General features: G+C 37.5%; 1 protein-coding gene across 8 annotated transcripts in view; it reads left to right on the top strand.

The window, feature by feature from the left end:
• The window catches only part of NME7 (NME/NM23 family member 7), a 250,753-nt gene that overhangs the window by 190,227 nt on the left and 38,769 nt on the right, over window positions 1-21,757 (top strand). For 7 of the 8 annotated variants that reach the window (XM_081824558.1, XM_081824556.1, XM_006739760.2 and 4 more), the window contains one exon: window positions 6,018-6,125. The exons of the other annotated variant lie outside the window; for it this stretch is intronic. In XM_081824558.1, coding sequence (XP_081680684.1) covers window positions 6,018-6,125 — 108 coding nt within the window. The remainder of the gene's footprint in view (window positions 1-6,017; window positions 6,126-21,757) is intronic. 8 annotated transcript variants of the gene reach the window in all.

The raw sequence follows: 21,757 nt of genomic DNA, 5'->3' as shown, positions 1-21,757 counted from the left end.
CACCCTGATTTTTATAGCAGCAATGTCCACAATAGCCAAACTGTGGAAAGAGCCAAGATGTCCATCGACATGAATGGATAAAGGTGATGTGGTGTATATATACAATGGAATATTATGCAGCCATCAAAAGGAATGAAAGCTTGCCATTTGCAATGATGTGGATGGAACTGGAGGGTATTTTGCTGAGCGAAATAAGTCAATCAGAGAAAGACATGTATCATATGACCTCACTGATATAGGAATTCTTAATCTCAGGAAACAAACTGAGGGTTGCTGGAGTCGTGGGGGGTGGGAGGGATGGGGTGTCTGGGTGATAGACATTAGGGAGGGTATGTGCTATGGTGAGCCCTGTGAATTGTGTAAGAATGTTGAATCACAGACCTGTACCTTTGAAACAAATAATACATTATATGTTTAAAAAAAAGAAGAAGATAGCAGGAGGGGAAGAATGAATGGGGGGAAATCGGAGGAAGAGATGAACCATGAGAGACGATGGACTCTGAAAAACAAACTGAGGGTTCTAGAGGGGAGGGGTGTGGGGGAATGGGTTAGCCTGGTGATGGGTATTAAAGAGGGCACGTTCTGCATGGAGCACTGGGTGTTATCCGTAAAGAACGAATCATGGAACACTACTTCAAAAATTCATGATGTAATGTATGGTGATTAACATAATAATTAAAAAAAAGGAGCTGACTAAAGATGTAGCTCTTCACTTTGAATTGGACAGCAGTCAACAGACCGTGGAGCAGAATGACTGGCAAATGACCAATGCCTAGCTAAAGAGATAATGCAAAATCTTCCAGAAAAGAGAAAAAAATTCATTATCTAAAAAGAATGGTAATCAGATTACAGTGTCTGCAACATCATATTTGTCGTATATGCTGTATATGCAGTTGGTGTGTGTGTGTGTTTTCATGGAAGTAGTAGAGGCTGTGGAGGGCCACTCAGATCCTTGTCTCACCTTCAGGACTGAAGTTCCCATTCCCCAGCTGTGTGTTGGCAGCTGACAGTAATTCAGTAAGTCTTACAGATACTGCCTTCTATTGAAGAAAGTCACCTTGCCCAAGGTCATGGCCCCTTCCTTGGAGTGGCCCATATCCAGTGACTTGTCAGTTTGGAGAGATCAAGGCCTCACCTGTTTGCTTCAATTCAGGATGACTGTGAAGGGTCATCGTAGCTCCAGAGCTCCCTGTAGGATTATCTGAGGCTGCTGTTGTTACTCATTGCCGTTCAACTTCTCCCTCTGCCCAATCCTGTATTCCTCACTTCCCCAGAAGTGTAGATCCTGAGGCTACTTCACGATCAACTTCCTGCACGCAGATGTGACAGTATTCTTTTCAGCTACCCTTGAGACACTGACTAAAATTGACTATGCAAAGAAAATCCCAACAAACTCCTTCAAGGGACGACCAAAGAGACCACATTCTCTCACCACAGTACGATATGATTAGACATTAACAATGACCCCCCCAACCACCACCACCACCACCCACACACACACACCCTCCTCAGAATTCAAGTGTGGTGCATATAGAGTCACTTACATGAGAGTAATATTTTAATGAAAATGGTGAATGCCAAATAAAGTAGGTACAGGGTAAGTTCTTACGAAACAGTACAGTCAAATGGAATCCTTTTCAAGTGTTTTCCTCCTAACTGAAATTATAAGAAAAGAAAAAATAAGTACCCACCTTCATGATTTTACAAAGTATGTCTTACTTCACAGAATGCCAGCTTACCACCACGTGAATAGAGGAGGTGTGTAATATCAGGTGCTTAATTGTCAGGAAAATTAGGGGGAACAGAATGAAAGTCATGAATTTAATATAGAGCCATCCTTATTCTCTAGTTTATCAAAATGTTTTTCTTAAGTAATACATTTATAACACATTTGATACAACCTTGTAAAGGAAAACTTAAGTAATTAAATAAATGCACACCTTTAAGATGTGCCAAAGGGATGGAATCACAGGTATGAATGCTGCTCAGCATTTTTGCACCAGAAGATGCAGCCGCCATAACTACTGGTGATTGCCATATCCGTAGAGCTGATCCACTCAGTACTTTGCCTCTCAGTCTGTGATCCTCCGTTCCTCAGTATTCTTGTCCTCCATGTGACCTTGGGCATGGTTACACCTTAAAACTGATCATTATAAATCACTGTAACCCCATTGTCAGGGAAGGTCATTGAACAGACATGACCACCAGTTGACCTAGTCGATCAGAGGCTCCTCACCCCCTCCCCTGTCCTTGGAACGTGGGTTCTGCTTGCCTTTCCCCCCAGTGGCTGCTCCAAGGACACAGCTTTGACATAATGATGCGGTGTTGAGAACACCTGCACAGTATACATGACTGAACCCAGTGAAGGCCTCTGTATAAACTTAGGATGTGGCTGGTGGTTGCAGGAATCCACTCACCTTGCTGCCACCCAAGTTCCCTTTGCTTATGAAAACTGCCACTACTAACCTCTTTCTTCAGTTTTTCTCTGCCCTCTGAGTACAATGGCCAGTTTCAGATTACACCTGGCAAATCCCCAGAGTGTTGCTAATCCGCCCCCCTTCTCCACTCACTTCCAATAATTTCAATTTTAAGTATCCTTTCTCTTAACTTTCCAGCTCATTTCTTCAAACACCAGTTTTAATAATCATTCCATCCCACTAGCTCTGATCCATTGATCTACCTTTTCAGTGCCTCTCACCGCTCTGCCCACCCCCAGGCTCTTGCTTTCTTACTCAGTTTAATTTTTGTTGCCCATCCTTATTATCACTCTCTTGCATACCCCTCAACTCCCTTACCCCTCTCTTGTTTTGTGGTTTTCTTCTAGTAAAGTCCCAACCCTCATTACATTCAACTTTCTACCAAAATCTCTGCCTGCATCCATGCAGCTGAGTGTGGCTACAGAAGAACACACAGCTATCCTGTATAATCTCCCTTTGCATTCATGACCACTAACCTCACCAATGAAGGGCCTCACAGGAGGGCCCTCAGTGCTGTCAGCAATCACATTTCACTTTCCTAGTTCATTCACTTTCCTGCTCTCTTAAAATGTGTTCATACCTTCTTTTCTCTCCTGACATCCCCCAAACCTCCTCTCCAGCCTTCCCCTCAGCTGATGACAATCTTGCTGCCCTTTTCACTGCATAATAGAATCAATCAAAGGAAAACTTCTGGAGGGAACTTTAGAAATGTTCCATATGTTGTTTAGGATGGTGATTACTGAGTCTATTTGACAAAATTCATGGGGCACTTAAAACCAATACATGTTACCTATGTAAGTAAATTAAAAATAAAGAAAGAACTTCTATAAGTTGTCACCACTGCATATACCCACTTCCTGCAGTGGGCTCTGTGTGTGGTCTTGATGCTGAGGATGAATGTTCCGTGCTCCTAGATAAGGCCAACTCCCCTACTCCTGCACTTAACTCCATCACTCCAGCAATTCTCCGTTCTCCTTCCTGCTTCATCAATGTTTCCCTTCACTGGATCATTCCTATCAGCATGTAAATGTGCCATTATTTCTCTCATTTTAAAAATAACACTGTCCTCCATTTACTGCTCCATTTCTCTTCTCCTCTTTGCTGAAAAATTCCTCAAAATAGTTGCCTGTATTCACTTTTTACAGTTCTTCTACTCCCATTCTCTCGTGAAACCACATCAATCTGTGTTTTGTTCATCACCGGGCCTCTGAAACCACTCTTGTCAAGGATATCCATGACTCCGTATTGATTAGATCCAGTGTTCAGTTCTTGGTCTTTACTCTGTGTGACTTCTCAGCAACATTGAGCATTGCTGATGACTCTCTGTCCTTGACATTTTTCTTCACTGTCTTCTAGGAAAGGACTCTCCTGGATTTCTTCTTACCTAGCTGGTCGCTCCTTCTCCATCTCCTTTGCTCATCATCTCTCCTTGTCTCCTTTGTTTTCTTAAGATATGGTGCCCCTGTCTCTCATCTCACTGCCTTCACAATCTCATCCAGCTGATACCTTTAAATACCTTAAAAATGCTATGGGCCCCCAAATTGCTATTTGCAGTGTGGAAGACTCCTCTGATCCTAGATTCATACCCAACCATGTATTTGAAAACTTCATTTGGATATCTAATAGGATATCTAATAGGCAACTCAAACTTCATGCATTCAAACACCAAAATCTGGAGGACTTGCCCTACCAGATGAAGACTTATTATAAAGTTATAATAATTAAGACAGTATAATATAGATGTACGAATAGACAAAACATCCAGTGGAACCAAACAGCAAACCAATAAACAGATTCATACCTACACAGAAATCTTATATATAACAGAGCTAATCACTAGAGATTGGTGGGGAAAGAGGGAAACTATTCAATAAATGGTGCTAGGGCAATTAAATATCCATGTGGGAAAAATGGAAATGGATATCCCCCTCACATTATAACCAAAAGTCAGTTGTTGGTCAATCAAGAACTTCGCATGGAAGGCAAAACTTTAAACATTTTAGAAGACAATAGAGAAGAATATCCTTATGGTCTTGGAGTAGAGAATAATTCCTTCAGAAACAGCACAAATCATAAATGAGAAGACTGATAAATTTAATTTCATTAAAATTTAGTATTTCTGTTCATAAAAAAATACTAAAGAAAACCCAAAGATAAGCTTCAGACTGGGAAACGATATTACATTGTGCAAAGTGACAAAAAATAGAATTCAGGATATAAAAATAATAATCAAAAAGAAAAGAATAACCCAGTAGGAAATGGATGGAAGAAGACAAGAATAAACATTTTACAAAAGTGGATGTATATGAAAGGACACTACCCTTCTTTAGTAATCAGGGAAATATGAACTAAGAACACAATGAGACACCATTTCACACCCACTAGAATAGCAAAATTAAAAAGTTAGCTAATATCAAATGTGGATTTTGATGTGGGTGGTGGGAATTCTTGTGCACTGATGGTTGAGGGCAAATTGTTATAACCGCTTAAGAAAATGGTTTGGCAGTACTTAGTAAAATTGAATATGTATGTGCCCTAATCCAGACGAAACTCTTGTATACATGCAGAATTGTGTGTGTGTGTGTGTGTGTGTGTGTGAAAGCAAGGAAAGGAGAGAGAAAGGGGGAGAGTGAAGAAATTAGTTGAATGTCCATCAATAGGAAAATGGATAAAATATGCTCAATCACACATGGGATTTGTATAGTAATAAAAACAAATGAATTACTACTAAACACAACAACATGGACAAATCTGAAAAACAATGTTTTGAAAACTAAACAAAACAAAGGAATCTTTAAATAAAATTGAGAGTAACGGGTACCTCTGGGTAGAGGTAGGGGTGGGATAGAATAGAGTCAGGATGAAGTCTCACACAGGGGACTTCAAAGTTATTGTATTATTTTAATTCCACTGAATAGTGGGTACACAGGTATTTGTTCCTCTTTTAAAAATATTCATATATATTAAGTACCCTTTTAGTATGTATATGTCAAAGTTAAAATTGAAGTTTTGGAAATGTTTCATTTAGAATAAAAAAAAAAGACTAATAAGTAGGTCTTAATACTCCATCTTTAATTTTTTTAACTTCTTGTTTCTTTTACAGTTTTGAGTTATCTGTAACCATTGTTTCCTCTAATGTGAGCTAGTACTAAGCTGAAACAAATGGAATATTTTGAAAAATCTTTTGAAATCAGGGCCATCAAACTAGTTCATTTTTATATCAAGTTTATAGGATACAAGTCTTTCACAGTAATAAACTGGGTTCCTATTTTATGTGATTTTTCCATAATCTATTGATAAAAAAAAGATATAATTATTGTTGCCCTCTGGACTTTACATCAGGCCACAGAAAAAGCCTTACGAGTGAACTGAAATGTTTCATTGCTCAAAGTTTTCATACATTCGTGCTATTTCCAGAAAAAAATCAGTGCCGTCACTGTATACATGTATTTCATAAACAGATAATTCAAGTGTTTCATGTAGCTGGTGTTTTTCTTGTTAACACTGAATGACTGACTATATGTGAATGTGCATTTATAGGAAATTGCCCGGCATTTACGCCCTGGAACCCTCAGAGCAGTCTTTGGTAAAACTAAGATCCAGAATGCTGTTCACTGTACTGATCTACCAGAGGATGGCCTATTAGAGGTAAGATAAAGAAAGGTTGACATCCTATTTATATTTCAAACTCATAATCTCAGCAATTCTGGTGCATAAGAAACCTTTTAATATTCTTGGATTATACTATTACTTGGCCATCTGAGGACTTCAGAGTGTAACTTTAAATGACCACGTTGTAGGATGCTGCATATAACTAGTCTTCAAAGAGTTAATTGGTTGGCATAGTTCTGTGTTTGGCATATTTCTGTGATTGGTGTATACATGCCAATATTTTAATGCATACATTTAAAAATAATTTTAAAAACAAAAAGCTATAGCATTAAATAATGTGAAATTTGTTTTAAAAACAGGTAAAAATACCATTACCATAAGTTTCTAGTCATAATGATATGTCAATGAAATCAAGAAGTCCAATATGCAGTGTGATAACATTAAAAGTAATAGTTACCATTTACTGACTCTTTATATGCTGGGTTCTAGCGTGATAGATAAATGCTTTGTATAAAGTAATTTTTTTTTAATTTTATTTTATTATGTTAATCACCATACATCATTAGTTTTTGATGTAGTGTTCCATGATTCATTGTTTGCATATAACACCCAGTGCTCCATTCAATACATGCCCTCTTTAATACCCATCACCAGGCTAACCCATCCCTCCACCCCCCTTAATCTCTGGAGCAACTCTAATCGGTTGGTATTATGATGTCCATTTTTTTCAGGAAAATAAATTGAGACTCAGAGGTATATAACATCCTCAAACCACTCATATAGGACAGAGCCATATTTTGACCTCTCATCTGTGTAATTAACATAAAACAGGAAACAATGAAAAAATTATAAGAAAATATTAGTGAAAATTAGTTTTGTTTGGATTTTTTTTTTTTAAGTAGGCTCCACACGCAGCATGGAGCCCAACACGGGGCTTAAACTCATGTCCCTGAGATCAAGACCTGAGCTGAGATCAAGAGTCAGACACTTAACCGACTGAGCCACCCAGGTGTCCCAGTCTGGTTTGGTTTTTAAAAAGTCATTTCTAGCCCCAAAGCATAGAAACTTTAAAGAAAAAATAGAAATTTTTAACTTTTTACAGTTTTTTAAATTGTATTTTAAATTTGTATGTCAAAAGAAACTAAACTGAAATGAATACACAATGATAAAATGATTATAGCTTAAACACAGAAAAATGATTGATATCCTCAATACATATTTGTTTTAGAGAGTATTATTTATGTTTTATGTCAAATTTATCAGTCGTTTTTTCTGCTTTTGAAGTCATACATAGAAAGGCCTCCCCCACATTTTGCTTTCATTTTCTTACATTGAAATATTCAGTCCACCTGGAATTTGACATATGGTGTGAGGTGTGGACTAGTCAGCTGTCACAACATCGTTAAATCCTCCCATGCTTTCATTGTCACTTCTCATTTATTAAATATTTGTCTACATCTTTGTCTGTTTCTGAACTTTCAATTTTATTCCATTGGTCTGTGCCAGCAAAATACTATTTTTATTATTGCACTTTATTTATACTTTGAAAAAGTTTTCTTGGTTTTCTCTTAAATTTATTCCTCCACATAAACTTTATATGAGCTTACCAAGTTCTTTACCCCATCCCCACAGGATGCAAATGGGACCTTGACTAACGTTATAATATTTTTATAAATTACCATGGGACCGAAATATCTAGAACTGTGAGTTTCTGTCTGTGTATTTGGTATGGCTCTTCTTTTATGCAAGCAGTAGAGTCTTTTTTCATAGGGGTCTTGGACATAGTATATTAAATTTATTCCCATCAGTTTTTTATTTTGTTGCTTTAGAGAATTACTTTATTAACTCCATTAAAATTTTCTGCTATAAGCCAAGATGTTCATGTGATAAACATGCGATTACATGTTAAGGTAACCTTATCTAAACTATGCACCGTGGTACGAAATTTTCACATACTTGTGAAATATAAAATTGTAACAAATTTCATTTTTTAATTACCCAAAGTATTACATGTTTGTTTAAAATTTTCACCTGTTTTATAAATATTCCATTTACTTTCTGATAGTTTAGGATCTATAGAGTAGGTTTGAATACAGACTATTGTTCAGTGAAACTGAAATATTAATTATGAAATTTATGCCCATTAAAAAATATTATCAAGGTATGCCCATGATTTTGCTTGTACAAACTGAAATGGATTATTACTGCCTGTAGTTTACAAAGCCATTTACTAAATGATTAAAATCTTTCTAACCTAACTTCACAGGAGATTTAATTGTAAGTTAATGACTGTGTGGTTTAGAGAATTAACCAAAAACCAGAAGTCAGAGCTCCAGCAGCCTCCTCTCATGTGGCTGGTGATTCATAAATTGATGTGACCTTGGATAAGTCACTTTTTCTTTCCATGCCTCGCTTTTATCAGCAAAATAGAATAAAGATTTCTGATATAATCAAGGGATGTTCTTCCAGTTAGGGATTAACTGTTTGTGGATTGTTACATTGCTTTAAATGGTAAAGTATTATAAAAACACTAAGAAGCCAGAATAGTTATCTGTTCAGAGGTCTTCAAAGTGAAATTCAGAGTGACATAAAGACAAGCTTTCTGATCAGGGAAGCACTTTATGCTGCTACTCATTAAGGGAACATCCTGTAGATGTAGGGTGACCATAAAATGTATTGTCTAATCCAGGACCTTTCTGAAAGGCAGCTCCAATCAGACAAGATGCTAGGACAAAAGGCATAAACCAGAACTATCATTGGCACACTGGGATTATAGGCTCTCTCTTTATATGGGAGCCAGGAAAATGGGAAAAGGTTACTTCTCCTTAATCCTTTCCTCATGTGATGTTTATTGAGCTAAGTTTATTTGTGTCAGATCTTAGAAGGTATTCCAGTTCATATTTTGTCACCATCTATTTTATGTACTTATTCTTATAGCAATGATTATAGTATGTATTACTTGCTGACATTGTGATAGGATTTCAGAATCACACGAGACATTTCCCCTATCCTCATTGAGCTCATAATAAGTTTCAGAGTTCAAGGATCTTAGCATGAAAATAGAATCTATTAGGAGCATTTGGATGCTCCTAATTGTGACATAGCCATTTTTGTGGATGTAGGAATAAATGACAGCATCTATGATATGAGACATTCTATGATGTTATTTCACTGGTAATGCTCCTGATTGGTAGTAACTCTAAAGATCTTAAATTTGAGCTTTAAAGAAAGCATTAATGACAAAATATATAGCTAAACTAGTAATCAAAGAAATACTAGTTTTTTAATAAGGGCAAAGAATTTTTTTAAAATATCACTGTTCACTGCTGGTAAGGCTACAGTTAAACAGATACGCTCATATTGCTGGTAATAGCTACGTGGCAACAGGTATTGAAAGCCATGGGTTTTTTCCATTTGTTCCAGAATTCTCCTTCTTAGACTCTAACCAAAGGAGCAGGTGACAGCAGGACTACAAAATAGAAAGTTATCTGCACAGATGTTCATTGAAGTAGTGTTTGGGGTAATTAAAGTCAGAAATGACGTGCATGTCAAAGGTGTATCTGATGGTCCCTCCTCTGAGAAGACTTTCTTGCTACCTGTTGTCTGCATCAGAGTTCCTTCCATATGTGTGTTTGCCTAGCAATTTACTTCCCTCTAATACAGTAGTGTAGCCAAGAGCTGACATAGCTCTGCATGTGGGGCAAGTTACTCATTTCACCAAGCTAGGTTTCCTCATTCCATAAAATGAAGATAATAGCAGTGCCTGCCCTATCAGATAGCATAGTGCCTAGCACAGAGTAATTGCTCAACAAATGATAGCAATTATATTATTATTATTACAACCCATTGTCTTTTGCTTATATATATATCCCCATAAGACTGAGTACTCATAGGGAAGAGAATCTGTCTTGCCCAGCATATAAAAGCTCCTCCACAAATCAGTTTTGAAGAATAAGAGGGAAGGTTTGGTGAAATAAATTATGGTTCATGTACTCCATGCAAAAGTATGTAACTTTTTTTTTGAGGTTTTCAGCTTTTTATTTAGCATAGCATATCCAATATGATTCTTTTTCTCATTCTTAATATCAAAGTTTCAGAATCTCTCTTGTAATTGTAACAAAATACTTGTAACCTTTTTTTAAAATAATGATGATGGAGACCTCAGCAGTGGATTCCAGCCTTGGTTGCATATCGGAATCACCTAGACCATTTTTAAAATACTGATGCCCAGACCTATCCTTAGAGATTCTAATAATTTTTCTTTTGAAATAACTTCAAACTTACAGATAAGTTGCAAGTACAGTACAAAAAATTTTTTTTCATGAACATTTGGGATTAAGTTGCCAACATAATGCCCCATATCTCTGAGTACTTTAGTGTGTAGTTTTTAACATAAAAGGGCATTTTTCTACCTAACTACATTACGAGCATCCAAGTTAGGAAATTAACATTGATACGTTGCTGCCATTTAATTTTAAACCCCATTCAAATATCACCCATTGTCTCAATAATGTGTTTTAGTAGCAAAAGAATCCAGGTCAGAATCACTCATTGCATTTAGTTCTTTGCTTAGTTTCTTTCAGGGTAGAGCTTTGCTCAGATTTTCCTTGACTTTCAGGACCTTGACACTTTTGACAGTAACAAGCAGAGATTCTAATATAACTGACCCATTTATTCATTTGCTCATCAAAAGATTTTCTGGATGGTTTCTTTGTGCATTTCTAACAAGATACTGACACATTGATTTTGCTGAACAGCATATATTGCTTATACAAAGAGTCTTTTATTGGCTCCCCATTGTCCATGAAGCTGTGTGACACCTGTTTGATTTTATGACCCAACATTGTGTATGCCTCCCTTCTGCTCCACTTAGCCTGAGCCGCTGCTCACGAGCATCACTGATGATACTTCTTCCTCAGTTTTATTTTCTCCTTCCTTTATCTTTCCCAAAGCTTCTGTGCTGCTCATGTACCTTCCGTAGTCAGTTCCCAGAACTGTTGTTTTCTGATTATCTTCACGAGAACAACCAACACTTTACATGTACTGAAATTGAAATTCTCCAAGCTGCCAAATAAGTATACAGTAGAAAATGTATGTTTGAATTTTGAATTCTGTTCGTCAAAATGATATATCAGTCATTCATTCAGATACTTACATTTTTTTAAATTAAAAACAGCACTGGGGACACAGCAGTAAACAGGATACATGCAGCCCCTGACCTCATGGAGCTTACCTTTTAGGAGATAGCAATCATAGTCGTCGTTTTTTAGAATCATGAAAATATGGATCTTTCCCCTGTTTTTGTTTTCCAAATATTCTGTAAATTGGTTATATCACTTTTGTGGTTATAAAATAAGAATTTTTACAGTCTATAAAATAGGGGCACCAGGGTGGCTCACTTGGTTGGGCATCAGTCTCTTGACTGATCAGGTCATGATTCTCAGGGTTGTGACATCGAGCCCGGCCTTGGGCTCCACACTCATCTCTTTGAGATTCTCTCTCGCCCTCTCCCTCCACCCCTCCCCACCCCCACACATGCTCTCTCTCCCTCTCTCTCTCTAAAATAAATGGATCTTTTAAAAAGTTTATAAAATATTTCATTGTAGATATAAATAGACAACCAAAACAAATCTGAAATTGGATATATAATTATTTCTGCATTGATTCTTGTTCTGGTGTACTCTGGAAAAAAATTAATCAAACATTAACCAGAAATAAACATAGGTATAGGAGTAAGATGATTGGACAGGCCTGGATTTTTTGGCTGTGGTTAGTATGGGTCTCTGCATACACTGACACTCATAATTTATCTTTAGTTTTAGTTTGTATCTCAAAGGAAGAGTTGTGATTTTTACTAGTACATTGTCAAAGAGGGAACAACTTGTCCAAAGACAAGAGCAAACAGCTTTCTCTAAGAGATTTAAAAATAGTTTAGTAAGGCTGAGACTTTGACCTTGAGGTGGAAAATGACAAGAGATAAGGCTAGGAAAGTCATAAAGGGCCTTGTAAAATCATGTTGAGACATCTGAACTTTATCCAGAAGGCAACAGGAATCCAAATAAATGTTTTAAACAGGGGAGTAGCACAATCATATATGTGTTACAGGGATCACTCTGGCTGCAGGATGGAGAACAAATCGAGGGGGTTGGGGAGGGTAGGGGGAGAAGGTCAGTCTGGAGGGAGAGAGACCAGGTAGAAGGCTGTGAAGGTAATTTAGGGAAAGATTCTGGTAGCCTGAATGGATGTGGCAGTAGGAATAGCTCAAAGCAGTGAGCTTCAGAAGATATTTAGGGGGCTAGAACTGACAGCCTCAGAGACTAGTTGGATGTGAAGGGTAACCTATGGCAATGAGACAAGATTACTCCTATCTCCAAGTGAAGACGATGGAGGCTACCATTGTTATCTGTGATACCCAAATTTCTGAAAACCAAAGTTGTTTCATAAATTTGATGGCAAAGCCTAACCTAATCTTATATATAATTTTTCTACAACCCACTTAGTGTGATCGTTCACACTGCTGTAGAAGTATTAATGTATTAGATTATGTATGGAAAACTCCCCAGACTCCTGGTACAATATAAAATATATATACCATATACATTCAATGACTTTTATATAATATGGAGGATGCATACCTTATTACTATTCCAAGTTTCAAAGTATCTGTCACCAGGAGTTTGAATAAAGGATAGTGGAGAAGGTTTGAAACAGCCATGGAGAAAGAGCTGATCACAAATAAAGATTTCTGGGTGATATTTAGGATTCAACTGATTTGAGATACTATGTGTATCATGAATTTATTGTTTTTCTGAGGTACAGTTGGAATGAACAGGGATGAGGCTTTTGCAGGTGGGTGCATGAGGCAAGAGCATTGAGGATGTTAGCAAGAGTGGTTGAAGTTATAAATAAGGGAAGATGTGATGGGAGAAGGTGCTAGAATAAAAGGAGAAAATCAAAAGGGACTGAAAGCCTTCTGAGGCTTACGGACACGGGTCCTGGAACAAATGAAGGCAGGAGCTGTGGTCAGAGTAGACTCGTCTAAATTTAAAATTTCAGAGAAGGAGCTTCTCATGGCAATGGTAAGGTTCAGGACGTGGCCATGGAAGAGGTGACCATCATGGAATTGAAGTCACCAGAGATGTGGAGCCTTCAGTGATTAGTGAAATTAAAGTCCCCTGGGATCATGGCTGGGAGGCAGAGTTGAGAGGAAAACAGTGATTCAAAGCCTAAAGTTTTCAGCAAAGTAGAGACAGTGAACCTGAGGTGTGACAGCAGCAAGGAGAAGAGAGCATCTGGCCAGATGGCAGAGCTCAGAGTCCAGGTCCTACATGAGGGAGGAAGAAGAGCACTATTTCTACAATCCTGGCCAGAGAAACTTCACCCATGGCTCCAAAGAAGGGATGCCTTCAGGGATATCCAGGTTTCATTTAAGGCTGGGAGGCCTGGTGAAGAAGTTCAGGTTTCAAGGGAGTTTACTTTGAGACTGAGGGGCTGGAGGGAGCAAGGACAGTGAGTGACTGGTGGAGGGAAGAGGAACTCCAGAGCCATGGAAGAGTAACGAGATGGGGGAAAATAGGTGACCAGAATGGCCTCCATCTTGGTGGATGGGGTGTTACAAGTTACTAGTTGTTTTTCTGCCCCATAGTTAAGGGTTTGAATGTAGGCAGTCGGGGCCTACAACCTCAGGAACCCAGGCTCCACCTTCTTGTTCCTCACGGACATTCTTAGCTTGTTGCCTTGTGGTCCCCCTGCGTGGTTGTTGAAGCTGCATTTATTACTTCTGTGATCCAGGCATGAAGAAGGATAAGAGCAAGGGGCAAAAGGTGAAAAATACCAGCTCAGTCAGCATCCTCTTCTCTGCCCACTTAAAGGAGATTTTCCAGGAGCCCCACCCAGCAAATTCTGCTTATGATTTGCTTGCTTGAATTTAGTCCAATGGCCACCCCGTTCTTCAAGAGGAGCTGGTTAATATAGAGAGCAATGAGAACATTGCTACCTCCAACAAAATCAAGTTTCTGTTGGAAGGAAGAAAGGGAGAGTGAGCACTGGGGAGGGGAAGAGCAGCATCTGCCACAGATGGTCAATAAGAATAACAGGACTTTAGCTAGGACCAGCTTTCCACTAGAATTGGCCCCTGCTGTTCCCCAGTATGGTGGTTCTCAAGAGTCCTCCCCGCATCAGCAGCATCTGCATCACCTGAGACTTGGAAATGAAACTCTCTGGCCCCACCGTAGACTGCTGACTCATAAACGCTGTGAGTCCGGCCCAGGAAATCTGCTTTATGCAGCTTTCCAGGTGATTCCGATGCCCCTAAGGTAGTGGGTTCTCTGCCAATAGCATGCATCAACATCACCTATGGAGTTTTATTTTTTTTAATTTTTATTTTTATTCCAGTATAGTTGACACACAGTGTTATATTAGTTTTAGATGTACAATATGGAGTTTTTAAAACTACATAAGCCTGGAGCTCTCTCACAGAAGATTCTGGTTAAGTAGGTTTGGGATGAGCTTTTTGGATCTGTGGAGGTTTTTTTTTTTGGGGGGGGTGCTTTATGTTGCAGGTAATTCTGATATAGATAATAATTAAACTAGCATTTGGAAACTACTGACATTTGTACCTTTTGGGGAAAAGTTGGCTGTGGTTCTGCTTTTGAGGAAAACCTAGACCCTGTCAGCAGGCCAGCAAAGAGATTATTTTACTTCCGGGACCTAGAACTGGAAACAGCAGCAACCTTTGGAATTTGAAGGGATCTGTAGCCTCTGTCAATGGATTTAGCTGCAGCCAAGGGTTATTACACTTCCAGGGAGGGCCAGTCTCTGAATGGGGGAGTTGGTGGCCTCTCGGGAAGGAGCCAGTCATGACCTGGTTGATTACCTGGATTTCTTGGTGGACATCTAAGTGTCAAGGCTGCCATATGCCCTTTCAGAGAATGACTAGAGGCCTGGTTGTGTGTGTGTGTGTGTGTGTGTACACATGCACATTTGCATGTGTGTATGTATGCATTAATGCATTCTAAGGCTGACAAGGACAGAGGCCTTGGGTCTCACAGCTGAAAACAGTTTTCCTCAGGTTCTTCAAATCTGCACTCACCACTTAACATGGGCATGTGATGCACAGGTGTGCAGGGGACCGAGCCATATCTTTTTCCCCTGCTAATTGTGTAAGTGCCTTGAGGGTCTGGACCTCTCAGACTTTTGAATCTCTAGCCCCTGCCTAGCATAACATAGGCTTTTAGTCAATGTCCATTAAGTAAACACATGGGGAGCATCTCATGAATGAGGACAATGTGCCTCCACCCCCATTCTCTTTCCATATGGCTGAAATGTCACACCCTGATGAGGTGAGCACCACTTTCAGGTGCCACATCCCACTACTTCCTCCATTTGCCAGTTGCCAGAAAAGTCTACTGCTTCTTTCACTGCTGACTGTATACAGCTAAAACCTGAGCTATGTGTAGGTGGAAAGCTGATGGTTTGCAAAGATTTTTTGTCCTCTCAAATGTAGTATTTCAAAAGTCTCTATATTGACCTTAAAAATATCCTGAAAATATAATAAGCATTAGGCTATCAAATTCTAATTCTTTATGGCCCAATTAGTAGTAAAGAATTGATATTTTGTCAGATAAAGGGATCTTGGACTAAGGAGCAATTTTGTGTTCCCTCCTGTATCCTGTCATGTGTAGAGCTCATTTCCTTGTTAGAGTACTTTGATGACTTCTACCCCAGATAGTCCACACACTATCTCAGTAAGAAAGGGATCCTAATATTTCCCTCATTTAGCATAGGTAGGAATTTAGTATTTTATTCACGGCAATAATGGATCTCTGTAAAATGCTAGAATAACTTATTCCCAGTAGTCATAATAACTGGTACTTCATGGAAATTTCTATATCCATTAATACCATTATATCCAGGCAATCATTATAATGACTGAAATCACATTCCACACAGGGAGTTTTCAGGTCCCTAGGTCCCTCCCTTTCTCAAATATAGTCCCAGCTCCAGCTTTCTTTGCATTGGTTATCTTTTCAATCTGAAAAGTAACAAATCTTATGGACTTAAGGATTTAAGGATTATATTTAGTATGATTCCACTTTATTTTTTTGTTGAAGTACAATTACCATATAATGTAAGATTCAGATGTACACATATTGACTCAACAATTCTATACATCACTTAGTGCTCACCACACTAAGAGCAGTTACCATCTGTCACCATATGACCTTATTACAATATTATTGACTATATTCCCTATGCTGTACATTTCATCTCCATGACTTATTTTATAACTGGAAGTTTATACCACTTAATCCCCCCTTTTTTTGTCCTTCCTCAAACCCACAACCCTCTGGCAACCACCAGTCTATTCTCTGGTTTAAGAGTGTGTTTATTTTTTGTTTGTGTATTTTGCTTTTCAGATTCCACATACAAGTGAAATCATATGTATTTGTCTTTCTCTGACTTATTTCACTTAGCATTATGCCCTCTAGATCCATGCATGTTGTCGCAAATGGCAAGATCTCATTCCTTCTTATGACACAGTAATATTTCACTGTTTAAAGATATCACCTCTTCTTTATCATTTATCTATCAATGGACACTTGAGTTGCTTCCATATCTCCACTATTGTAAATAATGCTGCAGTAAACACAGGGGTGCATCTATCTTTTCGATTTAGTGTTTTTGTTTCCTTTGGGTAAATGCACAGTAGTGGAATTACTGGATCATATGGTAGTTCTATTTTTAATTTTTTGAGGAACCTCCATACTGTTTTCCAGAGGCTGTGCCAATTTGTATTCCCAACAATAGTGTTGGAGGGTTCCCTGTTTTCCACATCCTCACCAACACCTGTTATGTCTTGTCTAAATGATACTAGCCATTCTGACAGGTGTGAGGTGATACCTCATTGTGGTTTTGATATGTATTTCCCTGATGATTAGTGATGTCAAGCACCTTTTCATGTGTCTGTTGGCCATCTGGAGGTCTTCTTTGGAAAAATGTCTATTCAGATCCTCTGCCCATTTAATTGGATTATTTGTGGTTTTTTGGTGTTGAGTTGTAGAAGTTGTTTATATATTTTGGGTATGAACCCCTTATTGGATATATAATTGTAAATATCTTTTTCCATTCAGATTACCTTTTTGTTTTGTTGATGGTTTCCTTTGCTGTGCAAAAGCTTTTTATTTTGATATAATTCCAATAGTTTATTTTTGTATTTGTTTCCCTTGCCTGAGGAGACATATCTATAAAAAAAAAAGTTGCTATGTCCGATGTCAGAAAAATTACTTCCGGTGTTCTGCTTTAGGATTTTTATGGTTTCAGATCTCAGATGTAGTCTAATCCATTTTGAGTTTATTTTTCTGTATGTTGTAAGAAGGTGGTCCAGTTTTACATATAACTGTCCTGTTTTCTAAACACCATTTATTGAAAATACTGTCTTTTCCCCATTGTTTATTCTTGCCTCATTTGTGTTAGAGTAATTGAGCATATGAACATGGGTTTATTTCTAGGCTCCCTACCTGTTCTATTGATCTATGTGTCTACTTTGTGCCTGCTTTGATTGCTATGGCTTTGTAGTATGTCTTGAAATCTGGGATTGTGATAACTCCAGCTTTCTCCCTCATCTCAAAATTGCTTTGGCTATTCAAAGTATTTTGTGTTTCCATACAGATTTTTAGGATTACTTGTTCTAATTCTGTGAAGGATGTTGTGGGTATTTTGATGGGGATTTTATTGTATCTGTAGCTTGTGATATTAATTCTTCCTGTCCATGAGCATGGTATATCTTTCCAATTTTTTGTGTCATCTTCAGTTTATTTCATCAATATTTTATAGTTTTCAGGTACTGGTCTTTCTCCTCCTTGATTAAATTTATTCCTAGGTATTTTATTATTTTTGGTACCAATTTAAATGGCACTGTATCCTTAATTTCTCTTACTCCTATTTTGTTACTAGTGGATAGAAACAACAGATTTCTGTATATTAACTTTCTATCATGTAACTTTACTGAATTTGTTTAGCAGTCCTAATAGTGTTCTTGTGGAGTCTTTAGGATTTTCTATGTATAGTAACATGTTATCTGCAAACAGTGAGTTTTACTTCTTCCTTACCAATTTGTTACTTTTTATTTTTATTGTCTTGATCACTGCATCTAGGATTTCCAGTACTGTGTTGAATAAAAGTGGTAAGAATGGACCTTCTTGAAAGGAAAAGTTTTCAGTTTTTCACCACTGAGTATGATGTTAGCTGTGGGTTTGTCATATATGGCTTTTATTATGTTGAGGTATGTTCCCTTTAAACACACTTTGTTGATTTTTTATCATGAATGGATGTTGTATTTTGTGAAATGTTTTTTCTGCACTTATTAAGATGATCACATGCTTTTTATCGTTTCTCTTAATAATGTGATGTATCATGTTGATTGATTTATGAATATTGATCCGTCCTTGCATCCTGGGAGTAAATCCCTCTTGACTGTGGTAAATGATTTTTTTTAATGTATTGCTGGATTCGGTTTGCTCGTATTTTGTTGAGGATTCTTACACCTATGTTCATCAGAGATCTTGGCCTGTAATTTTTTTTTTTTTTTGTGATGTCTTTATCTGGTTTTGGTGTCAGAGTAATTAATGCTGGCCTCATAGAATAAATTTGGAATCTTTCCTTCCCCTATTTTTTAGAATAGTTTGAGAATGGGTATTAACTCTGCTTTAAATGTTTGCAAGAATTCATCTGTAAGGCCCTGTGGTCCTGGATTTTGTTGGGAGTTTTTTTATTACTGATTTAATTTAATTGCTAATAATTGGTCTGTTCAAAGTTTCTATTTCTTCCTGATTCAGTTTTGGAAGGTTATAGGTTTCTAAGAATAGATCCATTTCTTCTTGGTTGTCCAATTTGTTGGCATATAATTTTTCATACTATTCTCTTAGAAACTTTTGCATATCTGTGGTGCCAGTTGTTATTTCTCCTCCTTCGTTTCTAATTTTATTTATTTGTGTTTCTTTTTTTCTTGATAGTCTGGCTAAAGGTTTATCAATTTTATTTATCTTTTTGAAGAGCAGCTCTTAGTTTCATTGATCCTTTCCGTTGTCTTATAGTCTCTATTTCATTTATTTCTGCTCTAATCTTTATTATTTCCTTCTTTCAACTAGCTTTGGGCTTGTTTTCCCTAGCTCCTTTGGTGTACAGTTAGGCTGTTTATGTGAGATTTTTCTTTTTTCTTTTTTTTTTTTTTTTAAGATTTTATTTATCTATTTGAGACAGAACGAGGGAGAGAGAGAGCACATGAGAAGGGGGGAGGGTCAGAGGGAGAAGCAGGCTCCCCGCCGAGCAGGGAGCCCGATGCGGGACTCGATCCAGGGACTCCAGGATCATGACCTGAGCCGAAGGCAGTCGCTCAACCAACTGAGCCACCCAGGTGCCCTATTTTTTCTTGAGATAGGCCTCGATCATTATAAATTTCCCTCCTAGAATTGCTTTTGCTTCATCGAAGGTTTTTGAACCATTGTGTTTATGTTTTCATTTGTCTCCGTGTATTATTTTAATTCCTCTTTGATTTCTTGGTTGACCCATTAATTTTTTAATAACATGTTTTTAGCCTCCATGTGTCTGTTTTTTCAAGATTTTTTTCTTGTAATTGATTACTAGTTTCATACTGTTGTGGTTGGAAAAGATGCTTGATATTATTTCAGTCTTCTTGTATTTGTTGAGACTTATTCTGTGGCCTAACATGTGATCTATCCTGGGGAATGTGCCATGTGCACTTGAAAAAATGTGTATTCTGTTCTTGGACGGAATGTTCTGTATATATCTATTAGGTCCATGTGGTCTAATGTGTTGCTCAAAGCCACTGTTTCCTTGCTGATTTTCTGTCTGGATGGTATATCCATTGACGTAAGTGGGATGTTAAAGTTCCCTACTACTATTGTATTACTGTCAGTTTCTCCCTTTATGTCTGTTAATATTTGCTTCATGTATTTAGATGCTCCTATGTTGGTTACATAGATATTTACAATTGTTATATCCTATTGTTGGATTGATCCCTTTATAATTATGTACTGTAGTTCTTTGTCTCTTGCTACAGTTTTTGTTTCAAAGGCTACTTTCTCTGATATAAGTTTTGCTACCCTGGCTTTTTTTGTTTCCATTTACATGGTATGTTTTTCTATCCTTTCACTTTTAGTCTATATGTGTCTTTAGGTCAGAAATGAGTCTCTTGTAGGCATCACATTGATGGGTCTTTTTTTTTTTTTTTTAATCCCTTCAGTCCTTCTGTCTTTTGATTGGAACATTTAGTCCATTTCTATTTAAAGCAATTATTGGTAGTTATGTACTTACTGCCATTATGTTGTGTTATGGGTTTTGGTTGTTTATTTGTTTTGTTGTTGTTGTTTTGTAGTTCTGCTCTTTTCATTTCTCCTTCTTTTGCTCTCTTCCCTTGTGGCTTGATGGCTTTCTTTAGTGTTATGCTTGGATTCCTTTCTCTTTATATTAAATTCAAACACATTCTAAAAGCACTAAATTGTTACTCCCCTCTCCCCATTTTATGTATATAATGTTATATTTTACATCTTTTTGTTTTGTGTATTCCTTTCCTAATTCCCTTCCCTAATTTTTGTAGATACAATTGATTTTACTGCTTTTTTGTTTTAACCTTCATATTGGCTTTATAAGTGGTTAATCTATACCTTTACTATATGTTTGCTTTTACCTGTGAAATTTTTTTTTCATAATTTTCTTACTTCTAGTTATGGTCTTTTCTTTCCACTTAAAGAACTCCCTTTAACATTTGTGTGAGGCTGGTTTAGTGAAGATGAACTTTTAAAACTTTTGTTCATCTGGGAAATTATCGCTCCTATTCTTTTTTAAAAATTCTTTTAAAGATTTATTTATTTATTATTTGAGAGAGAGTGAGAGAGAGCATGCACATGTTGTGGGGGGGCAGAGGGAGAGAGAGAATCTCAAGCAGACTCCCCACTGAGCATGGAGCCTGACTCAGGGCTCAGTCTCATGACCCTGAGATCATGACCTGAGCCGAAATCAAGAATCAGATGCTTAACTGACTGAGCGACCCAGGAACCCCTCTCTCCTTCTATTCTTAATGGTAATCTTGCTGGGTAGAGTATTCTTGGTTGCACGTTTTTTCCTTTCAGCATTTTGAATATATCACTCCACTCTCTGCTGATATGAAAAGTTTCTGCTTAAAAATCAGCTGACAGCCTTATGGGGTTTCCCTTGTATGTAACTGTTTATTTTTCTCTTGCTGCTTTAAAAATCCTCTATCATTACTTTTTAGCATTTTAATTATTACATGTCTTAGTATGGTCCTCCTTGGGTTCATCTTGCTAGGGCTATTTGTGCCTTTTGGACTGGGATGTCTGTTTTCTTCCCCAGATAAGAGGAGTTTTCAGCTATTACTTCTTCAAATAAGTTTTCTGCCCCCTTCTCTCTCTCTCTCTTCTCCTTCTGGGATCTCTATAATGTGAATTTTATTACGTTTAATGATGTCACTGAGTTCCCTTAACCTGTCCTCATTTTTTATTATTCTTTTTTTTCTTTTTGCTGTTCAACTCAGTTGCTTCCCATTTTCCTGTCTTCCAGATCACTGATCTGGTCTGCATGCTCTAATCTGCTGTTGATTCCCTCTAGTTTATTTACTTATTTTTTTTTTT

Source organism: Leptonychotes weddellii, chromosome 6 (assembly GCF_054177405.1).
Source record: "Leptonychotes weddellii isolate Sample4059 chromosome 6, ASM5417740v2, whole genome shotgun sequence".
NCBI classification, from domain to species: Eukaryota; Metazoa; Chordata; class Mammalia; order Carnivora; family Phocidae; genus Leptonychotes; species Leptonychotes weddellii.
The sequence above is the reverse complement of the archived record's forward strand: the minus strand, read 5'-3'. Positions and strand labels throughout refer to the sequence as shown.